Source organism: Pecten maximus, chromosome 4 (assembly GCF_902652985.1).
Source record: "Pecten maximus chromosome 4, xPecMax1.1, whole genome shotgun sequence".
Lineage (NCBI taxonomy): Eukaryota > Metazoa > Mollusca > Bivalvia > Pectinida > Pectinidae > Pecten > Pecten maximus.
In genome coordinates this window covers 46,379,530-46,396,747 of record NC_047018.1, presented here as the reverse complement: position 1 = coordinate 46,396,747, position 17,218 = coordinate 46,379,530, and the positions used below count along the sequence as shown (strand labels likewise).

General features: G+C 34.8%; 1 protein-coding gene across 2 annotated transcripts in view; it reads left to right on the top strand.

The window, feature by feature from the left end:
* Positions 1-16,991, top strand: part of LOC117326259 — a 64,742-nt gene extending 47,751 nt beyond the window's left edge. The window contains exons 16-28 of one of the 2 annotated variants that reach the window (XM_033882938.1): positions 303-355; positions 824-1,086; positions 1,904-2,119; positions 2,698-2,898; positions 4,000-4,203; positions 4,694-4,863; positions 5,190-5,248; positions 5,929-6,188; positions 6,363-6,517; positions 7,104-7,162; positions 7,367-7,527; positions 8,650-8,813; positions 12,924-16,991. In XM_033882938.1, the coding sequence (XP_033738829.1) occupies positions 303-355; positions 824-1,086; positions 1,904-2,119; positions 2,698-2,898; positions 4,000-4,203; positions 4,694-4,863; positions 5,190-5,248; positions 5,929-6,188; positions 6,363-6,517; positions 7,104-7,162; positions 7,367-7,527; positions 8,650-8,813; positions 12,924-13,274 (2,316 nt within the window). In that variant the 3' untranslated portion in view covers positions 13,275-16,991. Of the gene's footprint in view, positions 1-302; positions 356-823; positions 1,087-1,903; positions 2,120-2,697; positions 2,899-3,999; positions 4,204-4,693; positions 4,864-5,189; positions 5,249-5,928; positions 6,189-6,362; positions 6,518-7,103; positions 7,163-7,366; positions 7,528-8,649; positions 8,902-12,923 lie in introns of both variants that reach the window. The other variant, XM_033882939.1, reaches the window with a different exon arrangement.
* The last annotated feature ends 227 nt before the right edge of the window (positions 16,992-17,218 follow it).

The window sequence follows — 17,218 nt, the reverse complement described above, 5'->3', positions numbered from 1 at the left end:
AGTATGAACCTTCAAAACTTCTAACTAAAAACATGCATTAAGTATGCCATAAAACAAAAACATAAAATAAGAAAAAAAATTAAAATGTATCTAGACACATAATATGGAAAATACACAATGTATCTATGAATATTAAATATAAAAATAGGCAATGCAATGTAAACTTATGACATATACCTTTTGCTGTTTTGCCATTTGGGTAGTTTTGTAGTTTAATGAAATAAAAAAAAACATATTTCACGTTAAAATGGAATTATAACGCAGATAAATAATTGTTTAAAGCAGTGTTCTCTCCATTGTAGGCCAACAGCGATATATTCCTGGTTGAAACTGACAAAATGGGAGTTTCAGACAGGTATTGTTATTTCTTTATGATACTGATGCTGGATGTGTATTTAAGATATTCTTCGACTTACAAACCTGTGCACATGTACCACAAGTCTGAGTTTTAAAATATCTTAAATGTTTTCATTTTTGTTGATATGAACAGGAATATGTACATACTTTGCTAAACTTCGGTATTTATTACCAGATACAGTTGATAACGCTAATACATATTGGATGAGAACTAAATACAATTTTGTCGGTTGATTTATTCTGTGTTGATATCAAATAACCTTTACACTACTGCATCTCTAATCTTTCACATTTACATTAAAAAGTCCATCACTTTAAATTTTTAAGCAGTTTCACAACAAAGTCCTCAGATATGTAACCATATATTAATTCCTGGCAAGATGGTCAAAACGAAAGTGACATGTATTATATTGTGACATACGACCTAAAAACGTACTCAACACAAAATTGTTTTCTATTTACCAAGGTGGGCAAGCAGCCGGACACAACCTCTAGCTGACATGGAACAAGATGACATAAGAATATTGGATTGGTCGCGTGATGGCAGTAGGACATCCATTCGCTTTGTAAGGGCGAGAACTACAAACGATCCCAATACGGATTGGCAGTTCACAGATACTTCGGCGTTCTATATCTTATTTGCCCGAGGAGTGTTCACCCCTCCACATACAGCATCTTATCACACGGAGCGTTACTTTTCTGATTCTACCTTCAGAATAGACACCTGTGGTATGTTATAACTATATATATTACGTTAAAATAACTATAAATAGACACAGGCATATTCTTACAATACGTAGACTCTTAAGGAATGTATCTACAACTCAAAAACAATGAAAGACGGAAAACATTCTTTAAGTAGGTAAGGACAGCTATATAAAAGGTTGTCTAACACAACAAATAAGTTTATTGCTAGTGACGTTTCGATAACAGATCTGTCATCTTCCTCAGACTTGAATGACCAGTATAGAATGTGTAAGTGTGTACGAAATGGTAGCAATCGTCGATAGATAAGTGCAGCTTGTAGTGATGGTGTACAAGCATAGTGACGTGACTTTCTTCCAAAGAAGCCGACTCGGCTACTCCAGTGAGCGACCAATTTCATTGTAGATGGACTGTCGATTCGACTACGCTTTGTTTAATACCTGGTCATAGATGTGCGAATGTTTATTGGCCCCTCATCCCTTTTTAGAACGTGCCTACTGCGTTCTTTCACCTGCCGCCTGAAAATCTTGCCTCCTCTGTCAATCACTTAAGCATTTTTCCGGTCAGCCACATTATTTTGTTATGTGCCGTGATCTGTGATGGCTGATTTGTTGATCTGGGACTCTGATTATTTACGTTTTGATCTGGTTAATTTGCTGCTTACTGGGACTTCAACGTCTTTCTGATGTTCCCGAAGACGGACTCCAAATCTTCTCTCAGTTTCTCAGATATGTAATGCGTTACAGTTCTTGCTTCCAATTTTCCAACTTTATTGGTTGTTTTAGATAACCTTTATATAGGAATGAATGGTATACATCTATTCTTAAACTGTCATCAACAGCAAATCCAGAACCAGAACCAGAAGGGGAACCGACAGGCGAACCAGAAGGAGAACCGACTGGGGAGCCGGAGGGGGAGCCAACTGGGGAACCAGAAGGGGAACCGACTGGGGAACCAGAAGGAGAACCAACTGGGGAGCCGGAGGGGGAGCCAGAGGGGGAGCCAGGATCATGTAGTGGTTCATCAGGACCAAGCGGCACTTCTGACACGACAGGAAGTATGTCCAGAAATAGTTACGATATCACCAGTCAAAAAATCTGTATTGCATATCAAAATATAAGTTTTCGGCTTGTTTTTAGAGTTTCTTTATGACATATTGCAATCTTGTAATGAAGGGAGAGGTATTGTATCAAAACTAGTGCTTAACTACTGTCCTTCCAACATTGCTGCTTTTCATACCACAAAAGTGTAAATTGTTAGGGACATAATTGTGAATCACATATGATATTTTGGTGAAATTTGAAACATTTATACACCACCAACAGGTGTGCATATAGTGCACTGAAATTAGGTCACTGTGACTTTGATTTTAAGATCAATGGTCAGATTAGCGCAAAACTTTCAAGGCAATTTTGTCCAAGAAATAGTTTCTTAATTGTTGATAGAACACGACATCATGATCTCATTTCTCATCTATGAAACAGAAGACGCTTACTCTGTCGGAACACTTGGTCTCACTGATCTTCTACTTTTTCAAGGATCTCCATACAAATCCATCATTTTTTGTATATGTAGAAATATCTAATACATTTCTGACACGATCTTGTTTATCTGCATAATCACTGTATATTGCAGGTAATGTACACCATATGGACTGTACCGACATGGTCATTGGTTCGGCTAAAGGAATTAGAAGTCGTATCGGCGATTATTACTCTCGAGATCGCTCCACTCCTCAACGGGACTCTTTCTATGGAGGTTCCGAAAGCCTAACAGCTGCCGTCGGAAATGAGGATTCTGGCATCACAAGGATCTTATATAGGAGAAAGATAACAGGTGAGTTTATACAAAACAAAATTGTTACGCTAAACAAGATATTCATTGGACCGCGATGGCCGAGTGGTTAAGGTGTCCTGCCACTTAATCACTAGCGCTCCACCTCTGGGTTGCGAGTTCAAAACCTACGTGGGACAATTGCTTGGTACTGACCGTAGGCCGCTGGTTTTTCTCCGGGTACTCCGACTTTCCTCCGCCTCCAAAACATGGGACGTTCTTAAATGACCCTGGCTGTTAATAGGACATTAAGCAAAATCAACAAACCAAAATGCATCCACATTGTGTAAATTTCATGCAAAAAATCTTCAGTTTAGATACAAATTTTGGATGGACTGCTGGAAACATTTTCTATTAGAATACACACACATCTTCATTCTGTATGTTTCTTACATACATACAGAAATGTTTACTGTAAATCCCTTGTGGAAATCCACAAAACAATTTCTGACAACTTTTTGGAAAGATTTTTGATTGAAACACAAATATCTAATTTCTGATTGATGTATACAAAAAGCATTCCTGTGAAATTCTGATGGAAGTAAACACACAAACCTTCACTGTGTAAATTTCGAATCGAAAAGCACACAACTTTCATTTACTGTAAAGTAATGTAAAATCATATCAGAGTATGCTAAAATTTCACCCAAAAAAGGTAATTGATAGTTATGCCATTTGAATCTTATTGAATTGTGTTGTGGCCTCAGATATGATGTTCCCCGTTGTTTTTGCGTTCCTGTTTTTTTAGCTCAACTGCCCGAAGTGCAAGTGAGCTTATGGCGTGGCCCGGCGTCCCTCGTCCGTCCGTCCGTCCGTCCGTCCGTCAACTTTTCCATTAAAACAACTTCTCAATAACCAAAATGCCCAGAGACCTGGTATAGGGCAAGTAGCATGGTCGAATGAAGTGTTTCTTTTCAATGTCATAAGGGTCAAATAAACCATGAGTTAAGAATTTAATACGCCAACAGACTAAAAATACTCCTGAAATAAATGCAGGGTCCATATATGAAAGAATCGCTGCATTGCAGGTGGGCAATTCGGGCCCATTGGGCCCTTGTTTTCATCGTCACTGAGTATATACGTGGTTGTTTTATTTTGTAACAGCCACTGAGAGGACGGATTACCAAATCATGAATGACTTCATGCATGTTATTTGGGCGTATGGACAAGATAATTCTGGTTATAACCATAGACCTAATTCTGGTCTGGAAGCCGTGTCAACAGCATCTGATAAACTTTTCTACAAAGTTGATGAATTGAAATACCATGGTAACCTAAAACGAGGAGTCAGCAGGGTTAACTTTTTGAGTAAGTATTTTTATAGTTGAAATGAGAGTTCTTGAAGGAAAACATAAAAGATGGGAAAGGGGTCTGTTGAACTTTCAAATTTTGATATCAATATAATTGTAAAAGAAGTCTTTTAATAATCATTATGTATATGTAAGTACGATTTCAGAGAATTTTGTAGATAGGGATCGTCCCAATCACATACATGTACTCTCTGGATTGGAATTTGTGGCTTTGTGGTTGGTTTTATTTATCTAAAGAAAAAATATCATTGTAACAGTTCTTTTTAGAATATCAATATTCTATATTTCATTATGGTTGAAATGACTTATCACAGATATTAAGTTATGTTTTATTCTTTGTAACTATATACTTGTACAATGTAATTACTGTATGATATTATGGCATTTAAATAAACAAATTGATTGATTGATTAACATAATAATCCGAAATTATTTGCATGCATGTAGAAACAATCAGAGTACATAAAGTTTGTTATATTTCCTCACAGGAAAACCTGTCACAAACGCAAGCCAATCAGACAGCTGCGTGTGGGAGAACGGCGAACACGTAGTAACGTGGAAGTACATGCCGGATGAGTCTGCCATCAGATTCAGTATGACCGCCAGAGTTGCTGCCAATCAGTACATAGCTCTGGGTCTGTCCGTTGACAACCAAATGGTGAGTAGAAAGAAGTTAACATCCTTTGTATTGTTTGAAGTCAGTTTCCTTATTGTCCATGGAGTCAGATTAAGGTCTGTTTTATTTCTGCTGCAGTGTGGGTATTTTTGCATTAAAGACGCCATCAATATGTTAACCATCTCTTACAAATCAGACCTCTCCAATGATTTACAATTTTATTCAAATGATGTATTTTGAGACATCCCCCTACTTTCGAAGTCCGTGTCGCGCGCATATCGCGCGATCTGTGTCGATGCCTATGGTCCATGTCAGGCAAAGTATTATTATGAAAAATAGCAATTGTGAAAATGCATGTTGTCTTTCAGCCTAACACGGATGTGATGGCAGGCTGGGTTGTTGACGGTGTAGCAGTGATGACGGACAGGTGAGTTGTCAGATAGTCAAATCATGTCGTAAGTTACTCATTTTAATAACCCTGGCCATCAATACAAATTTTGTAATTTTTGTTCGGTAAAAATGTCATGTTAGAGTCATTATATACTCAGCCACAGTTGGTGCCATGTGCTACCTGTTCAAGCTGCGACAAAGTCGCAAATCGAGATTATGGTGATACTTTTTCGCCGTCAACATTTCACTTTGAATTTTTTCGTTTTGATCCGTTCCTCAAAAAGTCCTAATTAAGCAAAACTTGTACAGACATGGACATTTCAACACATCCTTCATTTACAGGATTTATGGTTCAGTCACTCAGGAAATAAGGGATGCTTGGAATCTTGACTTTCAATTATTTTGTTTGGATATGTTTTCTAATTTTTCTGAACTATTTCAGAAAGAGTGATATAGGCGATATAATATCATATACATGTAATGCCTTAAGCTGAATTTGGAGAATAAGGGATTTTGTAAAACTTGTATTTGTTTGGCAATGAATTGATATCTGGGTGCTGGGCGCTTCCATGTTATCAATTGGAGATCGTTTGGGTTGTTTAATCAAAATGAAATGTCATTGTTTTGGCATTGTTTAAACCCTTCTATACTAAGCAACACTAGAAAAATAAGGCGTATAATTACGTGTAAGTATATTGTTCTCTACTAATTGTTCAGGTGGGCCGCAGGTAGATCCATGCCGGCAGAGGATACTAATTCTATTACTGACGTCAGTGGATCGCGGGTAAATGGCGTCACAGTCCTTAACTTCACCAGGCCGCTTACTACACCTGAGACAAACCAGGACATACAACTAACGCCAGATTCGTGCGTTAACTTTTTCTTTGCACTTGGAGGAACATTTGACCCTGTCACAAATAGAATTGGTATTCACGATATCACACCAATTAGACAGCGTCTTTGTATCCAGTGTGGAGGTAAATATACTAAATCAATCAAAGTTTAACTGTACATATTAGCTACTCTAGAAAATAAAATCTCTCAGAAAGGTACAGAATAACTGTAGTTGACATTGTATTCTGATGTTTACCACAAAAACTGAAATTCAACACAGTAAACTAATTCTCTCGGGTTTGTACGTTTATTTGTAGGGAGCTCTTCACTAACAACACCTGCACCCACAACTGCGGGGACGAAACGTAAAGTCACTATGCAGTTTAGGCTTCAGGATGTGGTATGGAATGATGCACTATTGGACAAAGATTCTAATACTTTTAGAACACTCCAGTCTCGTGTTGAAGCCTCTGTAAGTCGTATTTCTGTATTCCTGCATACTTTATACCGGATACCTGTTCCTTTGGACATTCAATTTAGCTCTGGTAAAAGCTTATTAGTGAATTTTAATATTAAATTGTCAATTTGTTCTTTAGTATCTTGGATATTTTACAAATGGCAACTCTATATTTATAAGCAATATAAGCGGCATTTTAGACACATGTTGCTTCCTGTACCTCGATCAGCGGTGTTTCTCATCAGTTATCCAATGTGCCAGGTTGTGGATTCATTTCGCAGGCTGTGCTTTGTTCTTACAAAAGTCTATACCACAGATCCCAGTAATGTTTTAAGTGTGAGGACATCAAAATGATGTTCTTTGAACGGCCTGCCTTTACACTACAATGAGACAAAACTTGTTATATGCATGTATTTTATCAAATTATTGAGGATGAATCGTTATGCGATGGCTTACTTACCAAATACAAAGATCTTGCACAACCTTTCCATATATGTATAGTAGATAACAGGTGCCCCGACTCTTATAGAGATTTATATAGAAAGAGAGACAAAAAAAAACATTGCAGAGTAGTAATCGTGTTCTTTTTTGTTTGTTTCAGTTAATTCCCATTTTATCAAGACTAGATGGATATGTGGTTTTCTCCGTAACAGGGTTTTCGTAAGTACACATGTCAGAATAAGATTATTTTTCTTACAGAATCCATATTACATAGCTTACATTGTATACATGGTTTAATAATGTATTCATAAGATAAATGTTTGCAACCTTCATCTTGTAGACATAATTGCTTATTTATAATGTTCGAATTGACTGCCAATTGCTATTTGTATGTAAGGATTCAACATATATGTTTATATACAGACGAGGAAGCGTGATTGTAGACTCGGAAGTAGAGGTCGTCGGATCAGCCCAAGCGGTCACAACAGCTGTCAATACGACCATGTATCAAGAGGCAAGATCAGGCAGTTATGGAGAATTTACAGTGGATGCATCATCTTTGACTATTAGCCAGGCAGAAGAAGGTGAGAGACGTTTAATTAGATATTGATGAATTTCATGGTTATAACAATAGTAGATTGATTAAAGAGACCTAACCTTAACACTGAAAAATGAAAAAAAAAATGCACGGAGACGATCGATAATTAACAAGTTGAATTGGACCATGTGTTCCAGAGGTGTAAAATTTTTCTGCTTCATTGACGTTGGTAAATCCTTGTAAAATACAGGCAATATTATACCGTATATCGGGTTTTTCTAGCGAGTGCCTAATTTTCGCTAATTTAGCGACCACACTCTGTCGCGAATTATAAAACATCGCTTAAATTGGTATTTTTACAGCAGGTATCTCCCTTGCACTACTACCGATCACCTGTATATGTATACGTCGGTGTGTAAATACGTGCAGGTGTGCTCAATTGACCGTGGCTCGATTGAATTGTTAGCATCAATAAAAAAAGTGTTCACAGCAGTATCATAAACATTGTGTAGTAATAATACTATTGACCAGTTATGTCAATGAACATCGAACATGTCTTACTTCATATCGAACAAGGAAATAGATAATGTTCCTTTGAGGTCATATAATTTCACCGTGGTCTTCATTAACATGCATCGTCCATAACTGAATGTTAAAATTCTACTTTTGTCATGGAAAATAATGTTATTCAAAGACAACACATTATCATTGTGTCTTAGGGTAAAATTAAGCCGTTTTTTAATGTGTTTGAACTGTTCTGATATTTCTTAGTTCCATCAGCTTCGCATTATTACTCTCATGACAATTTTTCAAAAGGCTACTGAATGACCACCAAACTCTAAGACGATGCTTTAAACAATTAATTCCATAATTCATACGATTTTATACTCAGTATATTTTCAATTTGGCTTTAGGTTTGTGTTTCATGAAATTTAAAAATGAGATCATGTCAACAATTTCCCTATTCAGATTCTTCAAATATAAAACAAAACTTAAAAAGTTATTTCGAAAATATAGTTCAATCTATTTTTGTGGTATCATTGTGAAATCACGATAAATGAAAGTACCGGTTGGTACTTTCGAATAAAATTCCTTATTTGGTTACGCTTTGGTAAGAATGTATCAATTTTGCTATAACAGATTTATCACCTTACAATGCACGTTTCAGTTGTTCCGACAACCATGAAGCCCGTTGAAACCGAGACTCCAGAAGATCTGCCTCTACCACTTATCATCATTCTGGCGTTTGTTGGGGCCGCAGTTCTCCTTATTCTTCTTCTGGGCATGTGCAACTGTGTCCGCAACCACAACAAGAAGCATCAAATGAAGGAGGTAGTGAACGGCATGGCGGGGAGCACGATCATTTCTCACCTATAATAGTGTAGATGCTGGCTTCGCTTCGCTTCCTTCTTCTAACAGGGTAAATGCATGGCTTGTTTGTTCGCTTTGTGACCAGTTGTTTGTTGTCCAACAATACAAAACTCCTGAATCTATAATTTATAGTAGGATTAATGTGCTAGCCGAGAAGTTATGGGTTCGCCATGTGCATTACAGCAGATCCTTTGACAGAATGATGGTGATTATGTCTGGAAAAGAAAGCAGTTCTTTTCTTACAGGAAAAGTTGCAAGATTCACAAAATGTATATTAATTCCCTAACATCTTCTGATTAACATTAAACATTGTTATCAATAGGATAGACTTTCTTTATGTTCCCAGTTTCTTAATATCTCGAACAAGCAATTCACATTTACGGGGTCGAGACCCAAGCGATTTGGGTTTATCCGGCGAAAACGAAGGAATTCTGTTTTACCACATGGTCTCCTTTATCTTATCAACTTCGAGAAAGAATGAAAACTCCCTCGAGATCCTGGTTTTTTTAAACTGAGAACCCTCAAAAGCGAGAGACAAGGATATTATTTTCTAATTGTGTAAGCAAGGTTCTCAAGTTTAATTCACACAACTTCAAAAATGGACTGTAGTCGGAGCTGCCTGTCTCCAGACAGTTCGTTGTATGGTGTATACATGTCCAGGCAAAGAATATTGTATATAACCTTTAAAAAACATCACTGTATTGTAATGATGAACTGGTTGTACAGACATATTTGTCTTAAAGTGTTGGTGACTCAAACAACTGGTTACATTAGCATTAATATTGCTACGGCATACATACGAATTAAAGGAACCAGTTTAGAATACACACTGTATCTTACGTTGTTTCAAAAATATCTAATATTTTAACTTTACACAATTAACAATTTAATTTACATAGTAACTGCACCCTATTTGTTTTTTACTTCTGGATTACCATATTCTATGCCCCTAACACCACTGACAAGTCCAAGAAGGAGCATAACAGCTGTACAACAAATACCGTATTTATCATTAAATTAATGCTTAAATATGATAAACGACATATATACAGATCCTTTGGTTTCTTTTAATTCTGTCTGCTATGTAATATCATACCTACAAGGAAGCTAGATCTTGAAGACGATACCTCTTGAGACAACTCAACAGCATATGCTGAAATCATGTGACATACCATAGTATATTTTACCACATTTCCGTCAGAGGTGGTGACTTTGGGGTTTAATTGGTTGCGATACTTTGTATATATTTCTTTTTCTGTAGTGAAAGTTATTTCGTTACTTTGCTTCAAACTGTCTCTATTTTGACGTTTCCCATTAAAATTATTAAGTTTTTACTAATATCTGTATATGCACTGTTTAATATCATAAACTTACAACACTGTTACCCTCAATTGCTGCACAGGTTACATAATCCAATAATTATTGACCCTACTAAAACCATACATTATAAGCCCTTCGTCAATGCAGAAAACATGCTAGACTACAAAACCCCATATTTCACAGCACGAATTTTATCTTTCTATTTAATTTTTTTTAAACACTGGGACAAGCATGGCTATTTTACAACATGTATTCTAGTTATTATTTTGTTGCTATACTTTATATATAAGTTTCATATAAGTATATATTTCATGTTTTCTTGTGTCGTATTATCTGCCTTTCTTCAAAATTTTTATCGTTATTTGTTTCTGTTATATTTTCACTCATACATTGTATTTGTTTTGTACATGTTTCTCTATTTTAATGCAAATGTGAAATTACGTAAATAATTATGTTGTGTCACTTAATAAATAAACCATTATCATCTGTGTTTCAACCTTCAAGCAAAGAAGAAAATATATATAGCAGAAATGAAAATGTTGACTTTTGTAACATCAATATTCATTCCATAAAATCAAAATCTGATTTTTAAAAATGTTTGTTTTAAGTAATGTGATAGAACTAAAATAAGGAAATTTCAATGATATAAGCAAAAATTACAGAATTTTGAAAATGCATATTCATTAACCAGTACTACGATCTAACTCTCTATTAACTAATTACCATGGTTATAAGGTTGATTATCATTTTCTTGCAATGAAGTCAACCATTCTCCTTCATAAATTTTGGAGTATGTATTACACATATACACTGCCCTCCAAAAGTCCTGTTACAATTATTACGTAAAATACAGCGAAGTTAATCGCGAAGTCTTCATTTAAATTTGTTAGAATCATAACTTCTAAGGATGTTTTTGTTCATGATTTCAAATGTTCATGTTCATTTTTCAACAGTGGATATGTTTTGTTACAATGGAAATCCTCAAACTGCAACGTTCTGGAAATTTCCCTCTTTGTTTAATATAAATTTCAAAAATGCATTTCTTACATTTTTTTTACTGTTAATCATTTAAACAATTACTTTTATTTGTGTCAGTAAAAAATAATTTTTTTATTCATTTTTTAACATTATGGAAAATATGACCCTCCATTCCCTCTCTCTGCACCTTCAAGGAAGTGAGTTATTTTTCAAATAATTTGTAATCGTCACTTACAAATGGACTATCATACTGATATTACAACACTTTTTCTCAAATTTTGTTGGCTAGCCATTCGATTTAAACGTTCCAAGTGTAACAGAACTTTTGGAGGGCAGTGTATATGACATGGCTTGATATTTCAAAATGGGAAACTGGCGAGTGAGCTTATGCCATGATGCCCGCGTGTTATTCTTTTGGCGTCGATTTACTAGTATTTAACGATTTTTTTCCCTCAAGAACTATTTCATTAGTTATTACACGAGGACATTAGCATGTTTAAATTAATGACCTTGAGCAATTTCAAAGGTCACAACAGAGGTCAAGTGTGTACAACAAAAACCAAAAAGGATGCAGTGCATGATATTAAGGCCAGTATTATGGTCAAAAGCTTAACAAAGGTTTGATAGTCAAACGAACTACCAGATATTCTCAAAAGGTAGAATAAAAATAATCTCTTAAGGTCGAATGAAAATATTCTCTAAAGGTCGAATAAAAACACTTACGTTGAATTAAAAATTACAAAATGTATCTAAATTCAACAAACTTTCTAAATGAACATATTGCTTAAAATGTATTATTAATCAAATAATTATATAGATATTGAAATAATGTAATATATATAGTAAACGGAATAAAGATTGCTGAAACGAATTCAAAAATACTGCACAATAATATTCACTGTGTAATTGCTTTGGAATCGTTTCCACAAACCACCACTAACAAACCTGAAAAATGTAGTATTCAGTAAAATACTTATCAGCAATTTTTGCTGCTTGTTCTGAACAAAATATTTACACGTATATATGACAAATGTAAATAATAGTATTTAAAAACAAGAGGTCAAATGGGCATGTATCTCTAATGCTCTACAGATTTTTAAATGAAACTTTAAAAAATGGCAGATTTAATGGTTTAATTTGTTAGTTTTTAAGTTAATTTAGGTCATGGGTTTGGAATCATAATCAATGAATTTAATGGTATATGTCATGGTAATAATCCCAGGACTTTGATATTAAAAACCCAGAGTTAGCATATTTGACCCTCTTTATCTTAAAATTTCAGCATAAGTGTGGCCCTAGACCTTTTAGACACCCAGAAAAACTTGCTTAAAGACATTCGCACATTTCATCCCTGTGACCACCAGTTGGTAAAGGATAATTCTTTGAACAAACTTGAAAAGCATTGCTGTCTTCATAACACTGGCCCAATATCAGAATCACACACCTTTCGATTTGGGGCCAGAAGTTGTTTAAGATTGTCAAAGATTGTAGAATTAGCTCATTTTGGTAATTGAAAGAAAGCTGTTCTGGGATTTTGCCACCTTTGACTCCTGTGTCAACAAACGAAATAGTACTGCATCTGTCAGCCGGTTATCATGATCTTCGACCATTGACTATGGAGTAGTCGGCAAAAGGGAATTGTTGAAAAAGTTGACGCTGAACAGACTGCATGCGGACACTGCAAGGCTCACTTGCTCTACGAATTGGTTCTGAAAATAATTATCAAACAGATGATACTTGATAATCAATATCCAATAATTTCTTATTTAACAGGAGCACAAGTACTTACCGGAACATTTGAACGGCAATGGTGGCAGCAACGTCAGTAGTCAGGTGACCAGATCAGATTACAAAGGATCCGTTAACGGGAATGAAAGCAGGTATCACCGGTGGGTTAAAAGTACAGGCGGACCAACCGTCAACCCTGCCTTCGACAGTCGTACCTATGACAACCGCCATGCACAATCCACTTATGCACCTCAACTCGTGTATCAAAAGCCGGTTACTCAGAGCCAGGTTCGACGAATGCCAGCAAGCAACCCTAACCAACAGCAGCAGCAGCGTGTAAATGATGGTCCAAAACCGCAGCCGGAATTCCGGATCGAGACTTACGTCACCGAGTAGCATGTTTTTGTTTTGTTTTGTCCTCGAAGATTCATCTTTCCTTTTTGTTTTGAACCGTTCTTTGATTCCGATGAGTATATTTGTTCCTGTAACCTAAAAATTAGCTAATAATGAAGATTTGAAAAAAAAAAAAGAAGTTTAGTTTCGAGTTTATAATGGTCTCCACATACGATGTTTTTTGTGTAGCATAAAACAAACTTCAGGACGAAAAGAATTATATGTTACCCGTTAACAATGTTCATATTTTTTAGTTTTAAAATTCTATAGTTTTAATATTGTTAGGTTATAAAAAGTTGGGCAATGTTAGCGATGTCAGATTAGTAATATTTATCCAAAATGTGTCTGAAATATCCTGAATTTTCCGAAAACTGATTGTTTCGCTTGCTTAGCGTACATATCTTTCTGTTTTTTATTGTTTGTTTTTCATTTTAAGTGTTGTCTTTGATGTTTCGAACATGTATTTTTACAGTTTACATTTAATCATTGATACTAAGTACAGATTTATCGAAAGGGGAGAACATCTTTCCCTTACGAATTAATCCAACAAGATGGTGGCGGATGTGTTAATTATAAACACTAAAATGAAAATTAAACTTCTGTAAAGTAAGTTTTTGCTATTGTTTAGAAACATATCAATCGGATTTTCTTTTTACGTAGTGGAACAATAGTATATTTAATCATATCTATTATATTGTACCCTGACGTACAAACCTCAGGTTGCAGTCATGACACAAAAGTACTAGAATATTTTTATGTTTTGTGTGTGTTTGGTCTCCATAGAATAGAAAGTTTACTCGTATGTTTAATACTGAAGTTTTTTCCAAAAAAGAGGGAATGTTGTTGAGATGACATACTTAAACAAATGTAAAATGTTTAAAAAGCGAACAAAGTATTATTGGCGGTATAGAAGGATATTCTGATCCAGAAAAGCCTCTTAACTATTCGCAAACACAAAGTTGATTTGTTCCTATCGTTTTAATTATTATCATTTATTTTTATTATTTTTTTTTCTCAATGAAAAATAAATATTTATGAGTTTTTCTTTCTCTTTATATTATATTCGGATCTAATCACAATGCATATATCTTGAGAAACGAAATACAAACACTTTTGTTTTTTTTAATAAGTGAATTAAGTTTATTTAAATATGGATTCCGTTATGGATACAGTATATGCCGGGTACTGAATCCAAAACTACATCATATCACTCGTCAGTGGTGCTAGAAGGCAATTAGGAATTAAAAGCCTGCAAGAACAAATAATTAGATTTATAACGAAGAGTTAACGAGCTCCAGGATTCAGCCAATCCTGTTAATTCTGGATGCTGGGTTTTACTTCTGTAAAATTACAGAGACATTCCCTGTAACAGGAAGTAACTGTATGAAGCAGGCGTACTGTAAGAATAGTTCATATCCATCAATGTTCACAAATTTCAGATTTAGACAGTATATCAGTGTGTTACATATCATTTGTCCATGATACTCGCATCGTCCTCGGTTGATTTTTGTTCAGGTTAATTAAACAATGTATCCACCTTATCAAAAAGCTATAATTGTATGATATGCATAATATGCCCATTTATCTTGGAAATAAAGGCTTTCAAGCATAATAACAAATATTTGATTGTCCTTAAGAACATCAAAAAAGAAATTTGATTAGGTACTGGATATATGGACTGACTTCAGCACTTGTCATGATTTTTGTTGATACAATATACATGTAGTTCATAACTGGACATCGGACAAATGCAATGCAGATATGTATTTTCATGAATATATATTTTTTTAAATTTTGTATAGCCATTATACAGATATTGTATTTGTTTTGTTTAATACTTTTTGTTATGTTATATGGATAGAGTTTGATATTGAAATGTACATGCATATATATTATTACATCAAAGTTGTTACTAATTACGCTAAATACAATATATTTTTATACCGTTAGAACTTTTTTCACCTGAAGTCAAGCATACCATATCTTCTGGTATGGAGCCGAATGTATCCTGAATCAGGCATTTACTTAATCGACGGCTGGGTGTCGAATTTTCTTTTCTTTGTAGTGTCCGAACAACGTTTCTCTCTTGGAGTTGCTTCCCCTCTTGCAAAACAAAACGTGAAATATATTCACTGAAAAACGATGTATTTTCATTCAATCATTTAGAACATTATGTTTATAAACCAGCCATGGGGGATTCATTAGGCTTCCGAGAAAGGATCACAGCTTATAAATCTATAGAACATTAATTTAAAAGACAAAAGGATTGAAAGGCCTGTAAACAGTCGAAAAGTGTTGAGACACTCCGAGTACTTCAAATATGTACCGAAATCAATTATGTGTCTATATGATCTATATGAATCTCAGTGTCAATACAAAATACTCTTTATCCGTTCTGATAAATCTGATAATATATTCAGCTAGAAATTAGTCTTTAAAGGGGCAATCCTTCTTTTGAATAAAGGTTATGTCGTCAAAATGGAACTTAATGGAAAATATGTATTTTCCCAAGTAGTAAGAGCTAATATCTTCACATTGATACGGCAGTTTTACTCGTAAGGTAAGCCGAAGTTCTTCAAGTATCAAATCCTAAAATTCTTAATTCGTCCCGAAGTATCACTAATTACCGCAAAGACAGACGTTATTTGTGTGCGTTTCATCATTTTTCTGTATATTTCGGAGTTACTTTCAATACTAGTAGACACGAACACTCATATAATCCTCGGACATAGATTTCATCAATACAAATATTATGCACCTTTCTGTTGTCCAAGCGAATTAATGCCCCTTTAAGTTAATTGTGACATAAAGTCTGCTCTCACTTATGCACTATTGACCATTGCAGCGTGTACATTTACTGAGCTATGTGTAGGTGGGTCAAACGACATTTTACAAAGTTCATGCAGGCTATGAACGCAAGTTGTATGTACATGAATCACCTTATATTGCCATTTCATGTCTCTGTATAACAATTTCAGTTTAAGTGGCAGTCAGGCTCTGTGTAATGAATTCTTTACGTAGACGTATTGTTATCTTCCTGTTGTCGGGTCTCATATTTCGCGAAACATGAGAAATGTCACAGCAACACTTCTTCTATTTATAGAAACGCATTACCCATTGAATGACATTTATTCTGAAAGAAATTTCACTGAAACTTGTTGTGTTGATGACAGTCAATAATTATATATATATATTATAAGAATTGAAACAATATTTGAGAATCATTATTAAAAATATACATCAAACGTTCTACTATTTATTTAAAATTTATGAACGAATCCACTTTAAAAGTATATCTCAACATATTGACTTGGACCAAAATATCTGGAATATCTTGGTTGGGTATTTGATATAATTTATTTTCTGATTGTGATTTTAGCTACCTGCACCGACTTGCATAATAAATCTCAATACTAAATAAAGTCTCGTATGAAATAAGTACATCTGTATATCAATTTTCAGGTTTGACGATGAGTTACATAAGTTGCGGGCTTATTAAGAAACAGAAGATAAGAATTTTAAAAAAGACATGAAACTATCAGGCTTGTCGAAAATAAAAGGTTGAGATTTTGTTTGCAAGTGGGATCCGGTAGAGTCCGGTAGAGTCCGGTAAGATCCGGAAAGTTCCGGTAAAGTCCGGTTTATCCATATGTCTTTTCTGTACTCAACTCACAAATCACTTACAGTTTTTGCAAAGAGGAATAAAATATGCCAAGTTATTGTTGTTTATGTGTTGATTTTTTAATTGCTCTTACCTATAACACAGTTAGGAAATGAATGTACAAAAGTAAGACCTAACAACTAGTATTCTTCTATATTTGTCGTGTAGTAATCATGCAGTTTGGTCATCATCTTTGGTTCCCTGTCTGTTCATCTTTTCCTTTTTTCGAGATCATATCAAAAATCTCAGATCATGGTAATATACACGTGTCAACACCTAATCATGA